This window comes from Molothrus ater, chromosome 19, assembly GCF_012460135.2.
Source record: "Molothrus ater isolate BHLD 08-10-18 breed brown headed cowbird chromosome 19, BPBGC_Mater_1.1, whole genome shotgun sequence".
Taxonomy (NCBI): domain Eukaryota; kingdom Metazoa; phylum Chordata; class Aves; order Passeriformes; family Icteridae; genus Molothrus; species Molothrus ater.
Genome location: NC_050496.2, coordinates 10402343 through 10423637, shown reverse-complemented (window position 1 = coordinate 10423637; position 21295 = coordinate 10402343). Strand labels below are relative to the sequence as shown.

The following is a 21295-nucleotide window of genomic DNA, read 5'->3' as shown; positions in this document are numbered from 1 at the left end:
AAGGAAAAAAAATTAAACATATGTAAAAAAATTATTATATTAAAAATTATTATGTTGAAAAAATTTCTAGTTAACCTCTTCTATGCCACCCTCCAGCTGTTAAATTGTTTTCAGTCTTTAAGTGAAAAATATTCACTTAAATATTGATAAATACAAATAATTGAATACAAATATAATACAAATACAATACAAATATAATACAAATAATACAAATAGTGATAAATACAAAATATTGATATTCTGTACAATTAAACAGAGAGACACCTCCAGTACCATGAAAATATGAATATTTTAATAAGTAATCCTGCTGCATTTATTCATGTAAAGCTAGACCAGATTAGAGGGATTAAACTCATCATGTGTGAGGTTTTATGGAGGTTTTTAAGCATTTTTGGCTCACTACCTCCTTTCCTAGAAGCTCAACAGGTAACCTGCAGCCTGGCACATAATTAAATGAAGCCAACTCTATAATTTGAATGTGCCAGAGCAGTCTCAACAACAGGTTTTCAATTATTTCCTCACCCTGATGAAAATTGGCCTGGGCAATAGAATATTTCATTTTTCTCCCAAATGATGTGTTAATTTGAAACCATTGATAGCTGAGGGGATAAAAACAGGTTTGGCTTTGCCCTTTCTGGCAGGGTTTTCACCCTGCGCTGAAAATCCACCTGGGGTGGTTGGAATGATTTTTTTTTTAGTTGTTTCAGAGGAAATGTGTCATTTTCTGCTACCTGCACAAAAACCACCCCTGTTTGCTGAGGTCAGAGTTGCTCCCACACTCACAGCTCTGGTTTTCAACAGAGCAGGATTTTATTACCCTGCCCAGCAGCCTCTATTAAATTTTAAACAGAATTCCTTGAATTATTGAAACCTACGACTCTGTTACCCTGTTTTGCCCATACCAGGGAATTAATTATGCAAAAAATAAAGGTGAATCACCTGATTGTGCATCTTTGACTGCCCTGGGTCTCACTGTGTGCTGAGAACAACCCCAGGATGTTCACAACAGCTCTTTGACTCAGGTTTTGTTACAAACAGCTCTTTGACTCAGGTTTTGTTGCAAACAGCTCTTTTACTCAGGTTTTGTTGCAAACAGCTCTTTTACCCAGGTTTTGTTGCAAACAGCTCTTTTATTCATGTTTTAGTGCACACTTGCCCTTTGGTGCAGTGAGACACAGAGTTAGAAATTAACTTGGGGTAGAAGCCTGTGTGGAATTTTAAAGAGTGCTGGGTTTTGGAATATGTGGAGTATTAAAGAGTGCTGGGTTCTGGAATATGTGGAATTTTAAAGAGTGCTGGGTTCTGGAATATGTGGAGTATTAAAGAGTGCTGGGTTCTGGAATATGTGGAATATTAAAGAGTGCTGGGTTCTGGAATATGTGGAGTATTAAAGAGTGCTGGGTTTTGCTGTTTGTGTGGCTGGGGATTCATTAATTTTTCTGGGTTTTTTCATCCCTAGGCTGTCCTGGGTGCTGCTCTACGTGAGCCTGATTTTTGTCATGTCCATCCTGATGGCTGTGATTGCCACAGCCTCGTCCCTGTTCCCCCAGAGCAGTGCCTTTGTCATATTCCTCCTTTTCTTCCTCTATGGAGTCTCCTCTGTGAGTATTCCTGGCCCTGGGGCTTTGTTTTATTCCCTTCCCACCTGATTTGTTCCCTCTGCCAGAATATTTGTTGTTCCTGTGGGGTTGAGCAGTGCTGGGAGTCTGAGCTGTCCCAGCCCTTCCTGGGGTTTTCTCCTGGTTTTAGGATGTGGTACAGGTGTCACCCATCCCCTTGAAAAATGCTTTTCCCTCCTGAAATATCTGAGTTTCTAATGATGAGTTTATATATGATGAAAACTGATCAGGTTTTGAGTTTTCAGCCCTCCACAGAACCATTCTTCACTCCAGATCCTCTTCAAAACATTTCCTGTTACTACAGAGTTTAATGTAAAAAACCTAATAAACTGTCAGAGAATGATAAAAAATACATCATAAATATATTTATCTATCCAGTTGCTTGTCTGAATTGATAAGAGGAACAGCTGGACTTGATCTTAAAAGTATTTTCCAGCTGAAAATGATTCCATGAACCTGTGCTGTAGTGACCATACCAGGAAAATTATATTATAAATTATATGATTGTCAGAGGCAGCTATGGTATTTTCTCTTAGTTTTTTTTACACAATTTCTATATTATTATTATTATTATTATTATTATTATTATTATTATTATTATTATTATTATTATTATTATTATTATTATTATTATTATTATTATTATATTTTCCCTTAGTTTTTTTACACAATTTCTATATTATTATTATTATTGTATTTTCCCTTGGTTTTTCCACACAATTTCTTTTTTATTATTGTTATTATTACTATGGTATTTTCCCTTAGTTTTCCCACACAATTTCTATATTATTATTATTATTATTATTATTATTATTATTATTATTATTATTATTATTATTATTATTATTATTATTATTATTCTACGGTATTTTCCCTTAGTTTTTCCACACAATTTCTATATCATTATTATTATCCTTATTATCATTATTATTATTACAATTATTATAATTACAGTACTTTTCTGTCTGTTTTTCCCTCTGCCCTCAGGTTTTCTTTGCCCTGATGCTGACCCCTCTGTTTAAGAAGTCCAAGCACGTGGGAATCGTGGAGTTCCTGGCAACTCTGGTTTTTGGCTTTGTGGGCCTCAACATTGTCCTGCTGGAGGATTTCCCCAAATCCTTCGTGTGGATCCTCAGCCCTTTGTGTCAGTGCAGCTTCTTGATTGGTGTTGCACAGGTAAATCCCCACCTGCCCCTGATGGGGGTTTTAAATTTTATTTTTCAAAAATTATATTTAAATTATATTTATTACATAATTTTATTTATTAATTATTTATTTATTATATTTATTAATATTTCTTATTTGTGTATTTATTAATTATTATATTTAAATTATATTTTTTAAATATGCAATATTTAAAAATATAGCTATTCAAATGTTTTTAAAATATGCAAATGTTTTAAAACCATGAAACGTTTTTTCATAGCAGTTTAATATCCAGCACCATAAAGGAGCTGTTATTCTTTGTGTCCATTATGATCTCAGTCACTTTCTCATTATTTTGGGGTTTTTTGCCAAGTTTTGGGGTTTTTTTTTTTTGCACTGTGCTGGTTTTTGCCTTTTTGGTGTGTGACATCTCTCCCTGCAGGTCATGCACCTGGAGGATTACGAGGAGGGGGCAACATTTGCAAACATCAATGCTGGTCCTTACCCTCTGTGTATCTCTCTGATTCTCTTGGTGCTGGACAGCATCTTTTACCTGCTCGTGGCTGTCTACCTTGACCAGGTGATCCCAGGTGAGTTCCTGACAGATCCTGAGCTCTGGGAGGATCAGCCTGAAATCCTGAGCTCCCCCAGCTGCTGCCATCTCCTCCCTGAACTCTCTGGAGAAAGGAGGTGATGCTGTTTTCACATGGAATTTTACACTTCTAGCTGAAATAATTTGTATTCTATAACTATATATATATATTCTTCAACTATATATATATTTATTCTTTATATTCTTTAACTGTATATATGTAGTTAAAACTGTGAGGTGTGTGGAAGGGTTTTAGCCTGCTCTTAAAAAGCTTAATTTTCCCCTTTTTCTAGAGGAAAAACTTCCTTCCTGAGTTAACTACGACCTCAACTCACATATTTTCAGGGACCCCCAACAGAGGGAGGAATGAATGAATCTGATTCCATGTTCTTACAAGGCTAATTTATTATTTTAAGATCTATATTATATAAAAGAATGCTATACTAAACTATACTAAGGAATACAGAGAGGAGGCAGACAGAAGGCTAAAAAGATGAAAATGAAACTCGTGACTCCTTCTGGAGTCTGACACAGTTGGGCCCCAGTTTGCCATTAAGTCAAAATAATTCACAGCAGAAACCAATAAACAATCACCTGTGGGTAAAGAATCTCCAAACACATTCCAAAGCAGCAAAACACAGCAGAAGCAAAGCAGATAATTATTGATTTCATTTTTCTCTGAGGTTTCTCAGTTTCCCAGGAGAAGAATCCTGGGCAAAGGGATTTTTCAGAAAATATCATGGTGATGGTCAACCTTTCCCATTTCCTCTTGGAGGGCTGGAAATCAAAGGCTGCTCTGCCTCTTCCAGATCTCTCCCTGTGGCAGAAGAAGTTGAGCCTAAAACACAGAATAAAGTTGTTAATCTTGGGATTGAGAACTGGTTAAGCTCCTCAGCTCTGTTCCCCTCCAGCCTCTCTTTTTTCTCCCTGCCACATTTAAGTCACTGCTCATTCAGCACTGGGGATTTCTCTGGAATAGAAGGAGATTTGCAAATTTATTTAAATACTCAGCAAAAGTGAAGGCTGCCAGCAGTGGGGATGGGGAGTTGTGGCTTAAATGGAAATGTGGCTGATGGAATTCCTCAGGAACAGGGGTGGGTTGGCTATGGGAGGATCTGAAAGCCCAGAGCTGAAGTTTATATGATATTATAATATAATATATAATATTTGTGGTTGCTGCTGAAAGCCCAGAGCTAAGGAATATAATATAATATAATATAATATAATATAATATAATATAATATAATATAATATAATATAATATAATATAATATAATATAATATAATATAATATAATATAATATAATATAATATAATATAATATAATATATAGCAATACTATATATTATAATATATGATGATATAATATATGATATGATATAATGCAGTTTAATATTACAGTACTATATATTATTATATAATATATTATATAATATATGATATGATATAATAATACAATAAGATAAAATATATTATATAATATAATGTAATATAATGTAATTTAGTGTAGTACTATAATATATAATATATAATTAATATAATTAATGTAATATAATGTATAATATATAATATATAATATATTATATATTATATATTATATATTATATATTATATATTATATATTATATATTATATAATATTTGTGGTTGCTGCTCAGGAGTTCCTTCTGTCCTGTTCCCTAGGGGAGTTTGGCCTGCGCCGCACGCCCTTTTTCTTCATGAAACCCTCCTTTTGGTCAAAGCGCAGGAAAAACTACAAGGAGCTCTATGAGAGCAGCATCAACGGCAGCTTGAGCTTCAGTGAGATTGTGGAGCCTGTGCCTTCAGAATTCCAGGGCAAGGAAGCCATCAGGTACAGAACTCCAGGGCAAGGAAGCCATCAGGTACAGAACTCCAGGGCAAGGAAGCCATCAGGTACAGAATCCAGGGCAAGGAAGCCATCAGGTACAGCATTCCAGGGCAAGGAAGCCATCAGGTACAGAATCCAGGGCAAGGAAGCCATCAGGTACAGAATTCCAGGGCAAGGAAGCCATCAGGTACAGAACTCCAGGGCAAGGAAGCCATCAGGTACAGAACTCCAGGGCAAGGAAGCCATCAGGTACAACATTCCAGGGCAAGGAAGCCATCAGGTACAGCATTCCAGGGCAAGGAAGCCATCAGGTACAACATTCCAGGGCAAGGAAGCCATCAGGTACAGAATCCAGGGCAAGGAAGCCATCGGGTACAGAATCCAGGGCAAGGAAGCCATCGGGTACAGCCCTGCCCTGACTGGGGGTGAGCAGCTCACCTGCAATTTCAGTTCCTGAGAATCGCTCCTGACTCTCCAGTGCCCAGGCTCAAACAGCACATGGATTGCAGAGCCCTCCACGCAGCAAATCCCATCCTCAGGGCTGTGGAGCCAAGCATCAATCACTGCAGGAGAGGGGTTTGTTGTTGTAATCTTAGAGATGGACCAGATAGGAGCTTAAAAAGTAGTGAAAGGTATTTTTATTACCTAGAGGTTCAGGAGTCCAGTTTTAATGCTGCTGTTCCCTGAGAACATGGTGGCTGTTGTTGTGTTATTCACCTATCCAGGACTCTCCCCACATCATCCCTCCACCAGCTCCAGCAGTCTTCCCACCTCTCCATGTGCAAGTTTTGTTTGCTTTCATACTCATTCTCTTCCCCATTACTCACCCTCCATAATCCACTCACCATCCTCATGTTCAGGGTGATGAGGCTTCCAAAATCCATCCTTGATTTGGTGCCTCCAGATAAACTGGCTGTTCTTTACATTTGGAAAACCAGCAGGGCTGGAAGGAAGGTTTTTACCTCTCTTGAAAAGAAAAACACTTGCTATTTATATCTATAAGAATACTTGCTATTATATATATATTTATATATATAAAATACTTGCTATTATATACTTGCTATTATATATAATATATATTATATATATATAAATAATATATATATAAATAAACATATAAAATATATATATTTATATATTTACATATATATTTATATATATCTATATATATTTATATATATATTATATATATTTATAAATACTTGCTATTATATATATATATTATATATTTTAATATATAAAAATATATCTATAATATATATATTATAGATATAAAATACTTGCTATTTATATATAAAAGAATTTACCAGATTTTAATCAAGAGCTGTCAGGAATCACATCTTTGGAGTCCACTCTGCTGTCACCTCTCTTCCATATCATGTCTGTGGCATCTCCTGTTGTGTTGTGCAACTGCTGGAGTAGCTGTTCCCTTTCCTAGCTTGGGAAGCCTCTAGAGCATTGTTCCACCACGTGAAAGAGACCCAGATTTGAAATCATTCAGTTTATCATCACAGGAGATACCTTAGAAGGTGGCCAGGAAAAGCTTTATGATGCCAGGGTGGAAATGGGCAAAGTTTTGGGAGAACCTGCCCTGTCTCTTGACTTGCCTCAATGAGTTTTTAACCCATCTGGTGCCACTTCAGTCTGGTTGGCTTGTTGTGATTGTTGCTGAGTGTTGAGGACTGAAAATGCCATGAAAGGTGCTGAAATAGTTCATGCCATGACGTATCTTCTTTCAGAATCAGCTGTGTTCAGAAAACATTCAGGAAAAAGGGGGAAACCGTGGAGGCTCTCAGAAGTAAGAACATTTCAGCTTTCTAGCTGCTGGTGGGATGCAGAGGAGCAGTAGCTGAGTTGCTGAGTGATCTTTTGGGTTTCAGTTCAGGCTGGTTTTGGTTTCTTTTGGAGGGGTGGGGCCCTGGAGCACAAATGCCAGGTGTGCTTGTGTGTCCTCTCTCACACAGTGGTGTCTAAACCAAAAATGAGCCCTTCATCCCTGAGGAAAGCCTGCTAGCATCACCCAATGCCCATGAAGTGATGTCATCCCCCCTGCCCCACCTCCCTGATGTTGTCACCTCCTTTCCCTGGGTGCCTTTGAGGCGTGGCCACCCCACAGTGGCAGTGGGACCGTGCCAGGCCAGTCCTGTCCCCCAGGCAGAGTGAGAATGTGAGCACTGGGATTGAGCCAGGGGCAGGAGCTGGCTCAGGGGGCCAGGACCCCACCCTGACACCTCTTTCTGTCGTTCCCTGGAGCAGATTTGTCCTTTGACATCTACGAGGGGCAGATCACGGCGCTGCTGGGCCACAGCGGCACCGGGAAGACGACGCTGATGAACATCCTGTGTGGGCTGTGCCCTCCCTCTGATGGTGAGTGCAGCCCTGGGGCTGCCCTGCTCCACAGCCAGGGCTGAGAGCCTGGGGGGCTATTCCAGGATGCACCAAAATTTCCTTGGATAACATGTGAAAGAGCCCACTTGCAATTCCTGTCCACACAGAGCTGTAAAACCCTCTCTGCTGATTGCTCCTTCCAGTGGAGAGTTTCCAGTTGTCTTGGTTTGAAAAGGTGTCTGCTAAGGAAAGCAGGAGCCTTCCTTGAAATGGAAATTGTAAACCCTCTCCCTCTGTATTATTATAAATTTGAGATTAAGGAGCTCTCATGCAAAGATATGAGAATAGGAATAACAGTTCTTTACTAGAAAAATTAAAAATACAAATACAGTAGTGCAAAAAAAAAAGAGCACAAACCAATGACAGGGTCAGAGCATGCCCTGTCCCCTGTGTGTCAGGGGGTGGCACAGCCCCATCCCATGGGGGCTCAGCCCTCCTGCAGTGCCAGCTGTGGCTCTGCTGGAGCAGGGATCCTGCACAAGGGGGGAGTTTTCCTCTGCAGCTCCAGGGCTGCTGGAGATGGGCCTGGGCTCCCTCTGGCCATGCAGGGCAGCAGAAGCTGCTCCTCTGGCAATGCACTGGGCAAAGGCTGCTGTGCTGTCCCAAAGCTCAGATTGGATCCAGGTAGGAATGCTTGGCTCCTCCCCTGGGCGGAGCATCTCCCCATGGGATGATGGAATTGGATCAGCCATGCAGGGACACTCACTGGCCCATGGACAGAAGGTAATTAATAATTAATGGCCCATGAACAGAAGATAATTAATAATTAATGGCCCATGAACAGAGGAGATCTCCTGGAGGGAGGATTGGTTGTGAAGAGATAAAGGAACCTGCCCAATGAGCAGCAGAGAACTGCCCCAGCTCTGACAGGATGAAACTGGACGCACACCCCCAGCTACACCTCTCAACCTGAGACACCAGCCCATGGCAGGGGGTTGGAATGAGATGAGCTTTAACCCACTCCAGCCCAAACCATTGGAGGATTTTATGCTCCTTTCCCTCAGGGTTTGTGTCAGTCTATGGGCACAGGGTGTCTGAGATCGACGAGATGCTGGAGGTGCGGCAGATCGCAGGCGTGTGCCCCCAGGCCGACATCCACTTTGACATCTTAACTGTGGAGGAGAACCTCTCCATCTTTGCTGCCATCAAGGGCATCCCTCAGAACGATTTGATACAAGAGGTAACTCACCTGGCCACGGGTGTTGTCTTACATGAATGTTTTTAACCTGTAAATCAAAATACCCCTGCAGGGTTTTCCTTTTGCAGGGAAATATTCCTGTGTGGTACAGTGGACAGAGAGGTAACAGGCAGATATTTAGACAAGGATAAACTTTTAATTTTTCCTAAGATTAAAATGCTCATGAAATGTTTTAAATCTGGCATCTAGCTCCAATTATAGACACCATTAAACTTTGTGTGTAGGTTGTGCAGTTCAGATACAGAACACTCTGGGAACCAGCAGCAGTTAATTTGAATGTTAATTGTTAACAATCTGGTTTTAAAATTTTATCTTTTTTTTTTTTTTTAACAGTAAATGTGTTTCTTGTGTTTTCAAGGTGCAGAAGGTGTTGCTGGATTTGGAGATGCAGCCCATCAGGGACAATCAAGCCAAAAAATTAAGTGGGGGGCAGAAGAGGAGGCTGTCAGTGGGAGTTGCTGTTCTTGGGAACCCCAAGGTGAGAGGGACAGAATTATTCTCAGCTTGGTGTTGCTGATCCATGGAAGGCTTGTTCTTTTTTGTCACAACCAACTAATGTGCAAAATGCAGAAATTGTTCCTTTGAGCACCTTTTTTTCTTCATTTGTGGTTTAATTACAGTCATTGCAATCTCTCAGCCTTTGTGCTTGAGGCTCAGTAATGGCAGCAGCCTTGGGTTTGATCTCTTTGGCAACTAAATAGCATGGCAGGTTCTGTGTGTAATTTCTGGCAGGTAGCATTTATCCCCCAGCAGGGAAATCATTGGATGCTTTCCTTCCAAAGCCATCCAGGAGCTGGGAGCAGGAGCAGAGCCAGAGAGCTCATTTGTGTTGCAGCTCTGTAATTTCTGGCCTGTGAGGATGGGGACTGCTTTGAGATCTGTGGTTAAAAATGATGTGTGTGACACTTCCTGGGGGTTTTCAAAGCAGGTGTGTGCTTTTAACCACCCCTCTGTAGAAAGAGTGAATCCATGGCTAAGTTGTGATTCTACTACACAATTCCATTGGAAGCAGAATAAAGCAGGCTGTGGCATGAATTTATCACAGGATTTTTCCATTTGTCACAAGGGCAGATGGATGTATTCAAAGCACAGTGACAAAAGCTGCCTTGTTCATCTGGGCTGTTTCCTATTTTACAGGAATTAACTGGCAGGTTTCAAACAAACCCTTCTGGGTGTGCTGGGGTGTAGCAGATGTTTTTTTCTCAGACATTGGAGAGGAATGATGAGGAAGAGTCCATCTTATCAGAAGACTAATTAATTACTTTATTATACTATATTATTCTGTGTTATGTTACATTACATCTGAACTGAATCTGCCAAGCACTCAGCTGCACTCCACTGCACAGAATCTCGTGACTGTCAGCCCACAGTCCCCACACACACACTTGGATTCAATTGATCAGTGAATCAAAACACTCCAGTTATCAATTCCCTTCAGGTGAACAATCTTCCACGATGCATTCCCCTTGTGAACAACACAGGAGCAGTAAATGAGATAAGAATTGTTTTTCCTTTCTCTGAGGTTCAGAGGATGTGAATCCCAGAAATATTCTTGGGAAGAGCTGTGCCTTGCTTTTCTCTGTGGAGAGCAGTGTGGCTGCACTGGGGAGGGGTTACTGAGCTCGGGGGCTGTGGCTTTGAGCCGCCCTGGTGGTTTTGCCCCCAGGTTTTGCTGCTGGATGAGCCCACGGCGGGGATGGATCCCTGCTCCCGCCACATCGTCTGGAACCTGCTGAGGAGCAGGAAAGCCAACCGTGTGACAGTGTTCAGCACCCACTTCATGGATGAGGCTGACATCCTGGCTGGTGAGCCCTGCCCCAGCCCAGCTTCAGCCCCCAGCCCTGGGCTACCATTGGTGTGCAACCCAGAGGGGGATTTGGGAGGAAATTGTTGATTTTCTGCCTCCTGACTTCCCTTTCCAGATCGTAAAGCTGTGATTTCCCAAGGGATGCTGAAATGCCTCGGCTCTTCTCTCTTCCTCAAGAGCAAGTGGGGCATTGGTTACCGCCTGAGGTAATTCTGTGCTCAGTTTTGTACCTCTTAGGGGCCATTATGCATCTCTTTTTTTACTCTTTTATGTTGGAATCTCTAAGAAAGAACCCCCCAGAACGATCCTTTTATTCTTGAATTAATGCCTTGTGAAGGCTGAGCTGGAGCAGAGGCTGGGCAGAGTTCCAGAATAAAGCAGGGATTTATTCAAAGCATCTCCTCCATGGATCCACCTTGGGCAGCACCAGAGCCCAGCCAGGGCTGCACCCAAGATGAACCAAAATGGTCCCAAATTGAACCCAAGATGAACCAAAATGGTCACAAAAGGAACACAAAATGAACCCAAGATGAGCCAAAATGGTCCCAAAATGCACGGCCGGGCACGGGGTCTCTCCCTGGGATCAGTTCTGCTCCATTTGCATCTTGCAGTTCATTGTCCCATTCCAGCTTTAGCCCCTGCAGTCCCACCCTGCTTGTTTTTCTCTCTCCAGCCCACGGGGTTTGTGCTCCTGGGCTGAGATTTGGATCATTTGTCCTTGGTGCCCAGCTGGAGCAGGAATTGTTTTGTGCAGAGAGCTCACCAACATTTAATATGAAGCTCAGAACTACACACTAAAGAATCTGAAAATCAGAAAAACAGAATCTGAAAACCAGAAAATCTAAATCACAATGGTACAACTGAATGTTTGCTGCAGTGCCAGGAGCAGGCCAAGCTCTAAACCCCAATTCCTGCTGTGTTTTTCCAGCATGCACATTGATGCCTACTGCAACACAGAGGCCACCACGTCTCTGATCAGGCAGCACATCCCTGCAGCCAGCCTGATCCAGCAGAACGATGAGCAGCTCGTGTACACCCTCCCTCTCAAGGACATGGACAAGTTTGCAGGTATTTGTGGGGTTTTGTCTTGCAGGGATCAGTGATTGCAGCAGGGGGTGTTTATTAAGTGTGGCTTTAAGCTGATGTTCTTGATAAAAGTGTCAGTTGTGCTTTGATGTTTTTATATTTATTATTGTTTGGTGGGGAGTCAGGGAGGGTTTTCTCAGGTGAGGGAGGGTTTTGTCACCTCTTCCAGTGAGGTGTGAGGGTTGTGGGTGCCCAGCAGCAGTGGCTGGGGAGATGCCTCTGTGGTGAGGAGTCCCTTCCACCTGAGCATCCCCTGGTCCTGCAGAATCACCATCCTCTTGCAGAGGGTCCAAAGAGCTGGACTGGCCTGCAACAGGAAGCAGGAATACCCCAAATCCTACAAAAACCCTACAAAAACCTTACAAACTCTCGTGAACTGCAAAAAGCATTGTGTGACTGCCTTGAAATTCCATGGAGAGAGGGAGCAGAGGGGAGGATTTCACTAGATGGCAGCAATTATCTGAGCAGTCCTGGGCAGGGCTCCTTGCTCTCCTCCCAGAAATAAATGGAATAAATCCTGTGTGGGAAGCCAAGGGAGCATCAATATTGATGGGAACATGCAGTTGATATTCCATAAAGATTTTTTTTTCCCCTGTTGCATTGAGGTTAATGATTTATGAGCTTTGCAAAAAGTCTGAGATTGAATCAATTCCCCCAAACTATTTCAGGGGGAGCTGAGGTTGGGAACACACACTGTCAGCTGGGACAGGAGAAGCTGTGGAGGGGTGAGGAGTATTGTCAAATATCCAAGTGCTCCTCCTGTTTTGTACATTTGAATTTCCCTTCAGCCTCACCTTGGCTCTGAAGCTCCCTTTTTTAAAGTCCTGATTTCATAGGATTGACAAAAACCCAGGAACATTTTTCACCCAAGGTGCTGTGTAAGTTCTCCCACTCTGAACCTCACATTGGTCTTCAAGCTCTGTGCCCTGTGCAGCATCTCCTGCCTGGTTAACCTGGCCTTAAACACCTGGCAATTCTTATATATATATATATATATATATATATATATACATTTTTATATATTTATAGATATGAAATGACTATTAATTATTTTTATAAAGTGACTCAGCAGTGGTTTTATGTGTAAGCTCCTTTGTCCCTGGGCAGGGATTTAGGTAGGATGAGCTGTCCTGGGTATGATTTTTCCAGGAGAGCTCCCCTTAAACCTGCCCTGAGGAAACTTTGAGCCCAGCAGCTTCAGGATGCTGAGCCAGGTTTTAGGAGCAGCACAACTTCAGCAAAACCAAAACCCCATTTCCTGACCGCAGAGCCTGAAATTTCATCCTCAAAGGAGCCTGGCCCACCTTGGTTCTCAAACCACAGCTTTCTGCTTTATTGGCCTCTCACATTCCTGATTTTCCCAGCAAGCAGGAGCTTCAGGGGAGTGTGTGATGTGCCTGAAGAGCTCCTGGCAGGTGCTGGAGCAGAGTTTCAGAGCTGCCTCTGTCCCTAGGTTTGTTCTCTGACCTGGACACCCATTCCCACCTGGGGGTCATCACCTATGGCGTGTCCATGACCACGCTGGAGGACGTTTACCTGAAGCTGGAGGTGGAGGCAGAGATTGACCAAGCAGGTGGGAAGGAGCAGGGCTGTGCCCTCAGCTTTGCTTTGCTCTCAGTTCCTGTGGGATTGGCACTGCCAGAAGGAGGGAACAAAGAAAACATCCTTCACAGGGAGCTGCTCCAGCACCTGGGCATCCTTTGGTTCTCAAAACTTCCCAGGCTTTTGACATATTCACATGCAATATTCAATATTCAATATTTTATATTCAGTATTCAAGAGGAAGCAGGAAAGCCCCAAATCCTACAAAAATCCTACAAAAACCTTACAAAAACCCTACAAACTCTTGTGGACTGCAAAGAGCATCGTGTGACTGCCTTGAAATTCCAATTATTCAATATTTAATTACAAAATACTATTTAAACTCATGAAGAAGAAGGTAAAGAAGAAGGACTTCTGCTTCTGCTTTAGAACTTTTATTTTGTTTTATATATATTGGTATGTTTAAAAATATATATATAATATATATTATATATTACTATATTACTTTATATATTTTATATAATATATATTTTATATAATTATATATATTATATAATTATAATTATATATTTGTAGATAATATTTATATATTACTATATATATTATATATTACCATATCTATAATATAAAATATATATTACTATATATTATATATAAATATTTATACTACATGTATAATATATTAGTATATATATATTATATATATATATATATTTGAAAACCCCTAACTCTAAGTTTTTTACTTGGTGATATCACACACCTACAGTTAAACTCCACACTCGTCATCTTAGTGCTATTAATTAATTTTGGAAGCCTTTTCCACAGCCTCAGGTGAAATGCTCTGTTCTCCTGGAGGTCAGAGTCTGCCAGCCCAGAAAGTTTAAAATTCTCAGCAACCAGGACTCCAGCACAGGAAAAGGCAGATTTTGGGAGCATCCAGGGGAAAAGCTTTTTACTGATGAATTTTTCATCCAGCCAGCTCACATCTGACTGCTTGGCTTTACTTGCCTTTTAAAATGCCCTTTTTGCTTTACTTGCCTTTTAAAATGCCCTTTATTCTCCTAATGTAGTTTGCTTTCAAGAAATTATAAACGTGCAAAGGGTAAAATTAATTTTCAACCTTTTGTGTGAACAATAGCTGCACTTAGGGCTGAAACAGCTCAGCTTGTCTCACTTTAAATCAACTTTCAGTCCAAATGAAAAGTTGGGACTGCCTAATATTACTCCAGAATGAGTCAGTTGTTTTTTTAATGTCAGTTTTGAATGGATTGAGCTGTTTTAATTGTTCTGGAGCTTTCTGTGTGATCCAGAATTATTAATATGAGTAAATATATGGACTCTGTAGCTGGTATGAAAATTACTCCCTAATGAGAGAGACTGCACAGAGTTTCTGAGTGGCTTTAAGAGGATTTAACAGCTGGGTCTGCAGGTGCTGGGTAATGCAGGTGCACACACAGCCCAAGGGTACAAAACTGGGGCAAATCTGCACTTTTTGGTGGCAAAATTTTGAATCACAAGTCCCAGCTGGGACTGGATGGGGTTCCCCAGCCCAGGGAAGTGCTGGACTCTGTCCCTGGAGGTGTTTATGGGGTGGGGGTTCATGGGATGGCCCCTGGTGCCCTGGTCTGGTTGGTCACAGGCTGGACTCGGGGATCTCAAAGGTCTTTCCCAGCCCTGTTGGTTCTGGGATTTAAACCACCAGGGTTTTTCCTGGGAAATGCTCCTCTATTTCTGCTGGGTCAGCTTTAAATACCTGCCATGGGTGGGGTTGGGCTGGATCAGGGTCACTGGGCTTGGGGTTAAATTCAGGGATGGGGATGGGATTGGGATGGGGGTTTGATGGGATGGGATTGGGATGGAATGAAATGGGATTGGGATGGAATGGGGAGGGTATTGGGGTGGAGTGAGATGGGGATAGGATTGGGATGGGATAGAATTGGGATGGGGATGGGGGTGGGATTGGGATGAGGATGGGATGGGATTGGGATGGGAGGGAATGGGGAGGGGATTGGGGTGGAGTGGGATGGGATAGAATTGGGATGGGGATGGGGGTGGAATGGGATGGGGACAGGATTGGGATGGGATGGGATTGAGATGGGGATAGGATTGGGATGGAATGGGTCTAGGATTGGGATTGATATGGGGATAGGATGGGGATGGCATTGAGATGGGGATGGCATGGGATTGGGATGGAGTGGGATGGGATAGGATTGTGATGAGATGGGGATGGGATAGGATTGGGATGGGGATGGGGATGGGGATGGGATGAGGATTGGGATGGGGATGGAATGGGATTGGGATGGAGCGGGATGGGATTGGGATTGGGATTGGGATGGAGTGGGATGGCTGGAATAGGATGGGATGGGGATGAGATAGGATGGGGATGGGATTGAGACAGGGATAGGATTGGGATGGCATTGGGATGGGACAGGATGGGATGGCATGGGATTGGGATGGAGTGGGATGGGATAGGATTGTGATGAGATGGGGATGGGATGAGGATTGGAATTGGGATGGGGAGGGGAGGGGATAGGATTGGGATGGCGATGGCATGGGATTGGGATGGAGTGGGATGGGATGGGATTGCAATGAGATGGGGAGGGGATGGGATTGGGATGGGGATGGAGTGGGATTAGGATGGGATGGGATTGGGATGGGGATGGAGTGGGATTAGGATGGGATGGGATTGAGACGGGGATAGGATTGGAATGGGGTGGGTTGGGATTGGGATGGGACAGGATGGGATGGGACTGGGATGTGATAGGTGAGGTGAGGTGACCTCTACAGCAGGCAGAGCACGGGGTCTCTGGCCCCTGGCTCCCCCTCCTGCCCCTTTGCCCCCCAGCTGTCAGAGATCACCCCCTGTTTCCCTGCCCTGTTCCAGATTACAGCGTGTTCCACTCGCAGCAAGCCCAGGAGGAGGTGGACACCAAGTCCCTGGATGACATGGAGCAGAGCCTGCTGATGCTCTCTGAGGCCAAGGCACCAGCCATGAGCAACTCAGCCCTGTGGAAGAAGCAGGTTTCCACCATAGCCAAAGTGCACTTCCTCAGCCTGAAAAGGGAGAACAAATGTGTCAGAGTTATGTGAGTACTGGGGCTCCTCCTCTGTGTGGGAGTCCCACATCCTGCCTGAATGGCACCAGGGAAAGCACATCCTGCCCTTCATTTTTCCCCATTTAAAAAACAGCCAGTGTGGAGCTGTAATTTCTGTCAGTAAATGGTTTTTTGGAGGGTGAGGGAGATGTTTTTTTTAATAGCAGACACATAAAACTGGGTTGGCTTTCACTGAACTGTAACAAACCCCAAACTTTTATTTCTTTCAGGTTGTTGCTTTTCCTCATTTTCCTTGTAGTTCAGATTTTGTTGTTTTTCATACACCACATCATCAAAAATGCTGTAGCTGCTATCAAACTCTCCCCAGATTTGTACTTGCTGAAGCCTGGAGAGAACAATCACAAGTACAGGAGTCGGCTCCTGCTGCAGAACTCCACAGGTAGGGCAGCAGCTCCTGCCTCCACCTCTCTCCTTCTCCCAGGTTTTGGGGTTGGGAATGAACTTTTTCCCTTGGAATTAACCCAGATGAAGAGTTTCCAAGTGCCCAGGGGTGGTAAACTGTCAGTTTGTGCCATGGGGTTTGGTTTGGAGATCCTCCTCCCATCTCCATGACCTTTTTCTTGCTGTGTCAGAAGATGATTCAGGTGAAAGAAGTGGCCAGAAACATTGAGATAAATCACCATGAAAATCCTGCTGCAAAACATCTGGGAAAATCCCTTTTTGTTGCAACTGAGGATGTTTTAAAAGTACCCAGCAGGAGCCCAGGCAGTAGAAACCAGCAGCTGTTTGAGCTGTGCATGGATAATTCTGTGTAAAATACTCCAGGCTGCTGATGAGGAGGGATTTAAAAGACAGGGAGATGTGGCACTCAGGGACATGGCTGAGGGATGGGGAGTGGCTGCATTTCAGGATCCACAGAATTTACAGAATCCCCAGAATTCCCAGAATCCCCAGGTTGTCAGAGACCTCCAAGGCCATCGAGTCCAGCCCAGCCCCAGCCCCTCACCCAAACCCTGGCCCCCAGTGCCACATCCAGGCTTTGTTAAACACACCCAGGGACGGGGACTCCCCCACCTCCCCGGGCAGAACATTCCAGAACTTTATCACCCTTTGTGTCAAACACTTTTCCCTGCTCTCCAACCTGTATTTCCCTTGGTGCAGCTCGGGGCTGTGTGCTCTGGTTGTGTCAGAGCCCAGCCCCAGCTGAGCACAGGCCCCTTTCAGGAGCTGTGAGGGTGATGGGGGCACCCCTGAGTCTCCTTTGCTCCAGGCTGAGCACCCCCAGCTCCCTCAGGGCTTCCTCTCAGGGTTTGTGTGTTCCCAGCCCCTCTCCAGCCTCGCTGCCCACTCTGGATGTGCTCCAGGTCCTCAATGTCCCTCCTAAACTGGGGAGGACAGAACTGGACACAGCACTCAAGGTGTGCCCTCACCAGGGAAAAAATGGATTTGATGATCCTGAAGGTCTGTTCCAGTTTAAATGATTCCCTGTTGTTTTGTGTCCCCAGAGTCGGATATCAGTGACATTGTGCACTCCCTGGGGAGCATGAACATCCTCTGGGAGATGTTCAATGACAGTGATTATGTCTCAGTGGCACCTCACAGTGCAGCTCTGAACGTGTTTGCCCTCCAGTCCAGGCAGGTAAGGCACACACTGGCTGGGCTGTGCCCACAGAGCAGCTCCTGGGGCTGCTGTGTGAAATTCTCACCTGAAAAGCAGCTCTGGAGTCATGGAATCAGATAATATTGATTTGGAATCATATAATGGAATGTAATATAATGGATGTAATATAATATAATGGATGGAATATAATATAATGGATGGAATATAATTGATGGAATATAATATAATTGATGGAATCATATAATATTGCTTATACAAGAGGCTGCAAAGATGAAAGAGTGGGAATATTAGCAAAATAAAAGTTCTTCCATAATTACAATTATATAATTATATCAATTACAGTAAGCCAATCAAACTTCTATTCCCTTTTTTTTCCCCACAAGGACACAGAAAGCCAGGAGAAATATTCTACTTCACAGGACACTGGGCAGAGGAATGTTTTATGATTTTTTTTTTAATTTGTACTGACTGAATTACAGTTTGACAGAAATACAATTCCATGGTGCTCTCGTGTGTAAAGAAAAATCAGTTTCTTGGGCTGTACATGCTCACAGTAACAGGAAGATCTGAACTTTGGGATCATATTTAATCCCCAGCAAGGGAACTGCTTTACAATGTGCCAGCTCTGGCTCTTGTCCCCATTTTTACCCCCTGACACTGCTCCCAGCAGTGTGACAGTGCTGCTCCTGCACATCTTTGCCTGTCAGGTTTTAAACCCACGAGCAGGATCAGCCCAGAGCAGCTCCTCCTGTGTTTTGTTTCCCAGACTGGAATTGTCTGGAGTGCCATTTGTCTGAGCCTCACTGCTCCTGAAACGTGCTGGGAATTTGTTCCTGATTTCCTCCATTAGGAATTTGTTCCCGATTTCCTCCATTAGGAATTTGTTCCCGATTTCTTTCATTAGGAATTTATTCCCGATTTCCTTCATTAGGCTGTGTGTACCAAGCACCCAGAGCAGCCCAGAGCCTCCTGCAAGGCACTTGATTATGCAAAGATTCATCCCAATGCTCAGTTTTAATTAAGGAGAGCCCCTCTCAGAGCAGAGGCATTAATGCAGCACATATTTTTTTCTTCCTAGAATTATGTTTTCAACATCATCTTCAACAGCACCATGGTGCATTCCCTGCCAGTTCTGATGAACATTGTCAGCAACCTCCTCCTGCGCAGCCTGAACGTGACCGAGAGCATCCAGATCTGGAGCAACCCCTTGGTTCAGGTCAGCAGCTCCCAAAAAACCACCCTGGCACCCTGGGGAGAGGGCAGAGCATCCCTGGGGGGCAGGAGGAGTGCAGGAATGTTGGCTTTGGGGGATTTTTTAAAGTTTTTTGATGTTTCCATTCTTGTAACGAACTTTCTGACACATTTTATATAAAAAACTTACTGGTTTTTGTTCTTTTATAGCAGAGGAGAAATTTGATGGATTGTTGGTTTGTCCAGTGTCACTGGAGAGAGGTGGCACTGTCATTCTCCAATCCACTGTCACTTTTAGAAATCTCTAAATGTTGCAGTTAGAAATTAAACACTCTCTTTTTTACCTTGGAAAGTCCAGGTATTATTTTGTTATGTATATTATAGGACACAATTATTTTGTGTCCTAGAGCTCCACAGGAGCACCCCACAAACCAAGGAAAAGCTGTCTGGGGCTGTCTGCAGGGTTCAGGAGGGTGTGGAAGGTGCTGGCACTTTGCTCTGGGGAGTGCAGGAACGTTGTTTTTTGGGGTTTTTTTAAAGTTTTTCCAAGTTTTTTGATGTTTCCATTCTTGTAACAAACTTTCTTACACATTTTATATAAAAACTTACTGGTTTATTATGTTCTTTTATAGAAGAGGAGAAATTTGATGGACTGTTGTTTGTCCAGTGTCACTGGAGAGGTGGCCCTGTCACCCTCCAATCCACTGTCACTTTTATAAATGTTGGAGTCAGAAATTAAACACTCTCTTTTTTTACCTTGGAAAGTCCACACAGTTTTATTTCATGTCCTAGAGCTCCACAGGAGCACCCCACAAACCAAGGAAAAGCTGTCTGGGGCTGTCTGCAGGGTTCAGGAGGGTGTGGAAGGTGCTGGCACTTTGCTCTGGGGAGTGCAGGAACGTTGTTTTTTGGGGTTTTTTTAAAGTTTTCCCAAGTTTTTTGATGTTTCCATTCTTGTAACGAACTTCCTGACACATTTTATATAAAAAACTTACTGGTTTATTATGTTCTTTTATAGAAGTGGAGAAATTTGATGGACTGTTGTTTGTCCAGTGTCACTGGAGAGGTGGCCCTGTCACCCTCCAATCCACTGTCACTTTTATAAATGTTGGAGTCAGAAATTAAACATTCTCTTTTTTTACCTTGGAAAGTCCACACAGTTTTATTTCATGTCCTAGAGCTCCACAGGAGCACCCCACAAACCAAGGAAAAGCTGTCTGGGGCTGTCTGCAGGGTTCAGGAGGGTGTGGAAGGTGCTGGCACTTTGCTCTGCAGGTGTGCAAGGGGAGGAGGAAAGGGGCTTGGAGAGAGGAGGATGAGTCAGGAATTAAAGGTTCAGTGGGGCTTGGAGAACCCAGGCTGGTGGAAGGAGTTGGGGTTTGGGATGAGATGATCCCCTTGGTTCTTTCCACCCCAACCATTCCATGGTCCTGTGAATTCAGTAATTAATAATTAATGAATTCATTAATTCATTCATTAATTATGGGTTTGTTGGAGGTTGCCTGCAGTTCTTGGTCTGTGCAGAGCTGGAGGGGCCTTTGGGAGAGGAGAGGACCTGCAGCAGGAGACAAATGCTCTGAAAAGTTCTTTAGTTCTTATTTATTCCTCATCTAAATATTCCCAAAACTTCCACAGGTGTTTTTCTTCCTGCTGTAGCTCAGGTGATCTTGACACCCATGGACTTTTCATTTTAGCATTCACAGCTGTGTTCCAACTCCTAATTTAGCATTTTTTTGGTCACATTCTGGCATTGAATAAATCTGATTTCTACCCCAGGACCTTCCAGACACAATTTTCAGGCTGGAGATCTATTTTGAAGCTCAGGTGATCTTGACACCCACAGACTTTTCATTTTAGCATTCACAGCCGTGTTCCAGCTCCTAATTTAGCATTTTTTGGGTCACATTCTGGCATTGAATAAATCTGATTTCTACCCCAGGACCTTCCAGACACAATTTTCAGGCTGGAGATCTATTTTGAAGCCGTGCTACTGGGGATCATCATCACTGGGATGCCGCCCTACTTCGCCATGGACAACGCAGAAAACCACAAGGTAACACCCAGGTGTCCCTGCAGAGAGGAACAGGGAGGTCAGAATCCTGGGATTTCCTCTTTGGAAAGAGCCAAAGAGGGGTTTAAAACAATGCCAAGGGTGGAGCAGATCTGGGAGAAGCTTTTCTGTGCCAAGCCAAGTTTGGCAA

The 21295-nt window shown here is 43.2% G+C and overlaps 1 protein-coding gene across 5 annotated transcripts in view; it reads left to right on the top strand.

Moving 5' to 3' along the window:
* ABCA5 (ATP binding cassette subfamily A member 5) overlaps positions 1-21295 on the top strand; it is a 50551-nt gene that overhangs the window by 15555 nt on the left and 13701 nt on the right. For all 5 annotated transcript variants that reach the window (XM_036394435.1, XM_036394436.1, XM_054516849.1 and 2 more), the window contains 17 exons: positions 1460-1601; positions 2607-2795; positions 3208-3355; positions 5040-5208; positions 6945-7003; positions 7462-7572; positions 8598-8773; positions 9150-9269; positions 10458-10596; positions 10714-10804; positions 11527-11666; positions 13138-13257; positions 16111-16312; positions 16552-16721; positions 17788-17921; positions 18982-19119; positions 21034-21147. In XM_036394435.1, the coding sequence (XP_036250328.1) occupies positions 1460-1601; positions 2607-2795; positions 3208-3355; positions 5040-5208; positions 6945-7003; positions 7462-7572; positions 8598-8773; positions 9150-9269; positions 10458-10596; positions 10714-10804; positions 11527-11666; positions 13138-13257; positions 16111-16312; positions 16552-16721; positions 17788-17921; positions 18982-19119; positions 21034-21147 (2362 nt within the window). The remainder of the gene's footprint in view (positions 1-1459; positions 1602-2606; positions 2796-3207; positions 3356-5039; positions 5209-6944; positions 7004-7461; positions 7573-8597; positions 8774-9149; positions 9270-10457; positions 10597-10713; positions 10805-11526; positions 11667-13137; positions 13258-16110; positions 16313-16551; positions 16722-17787; positions 17922-18981; positions 19120-21033; positions 21148-21295) is intronic.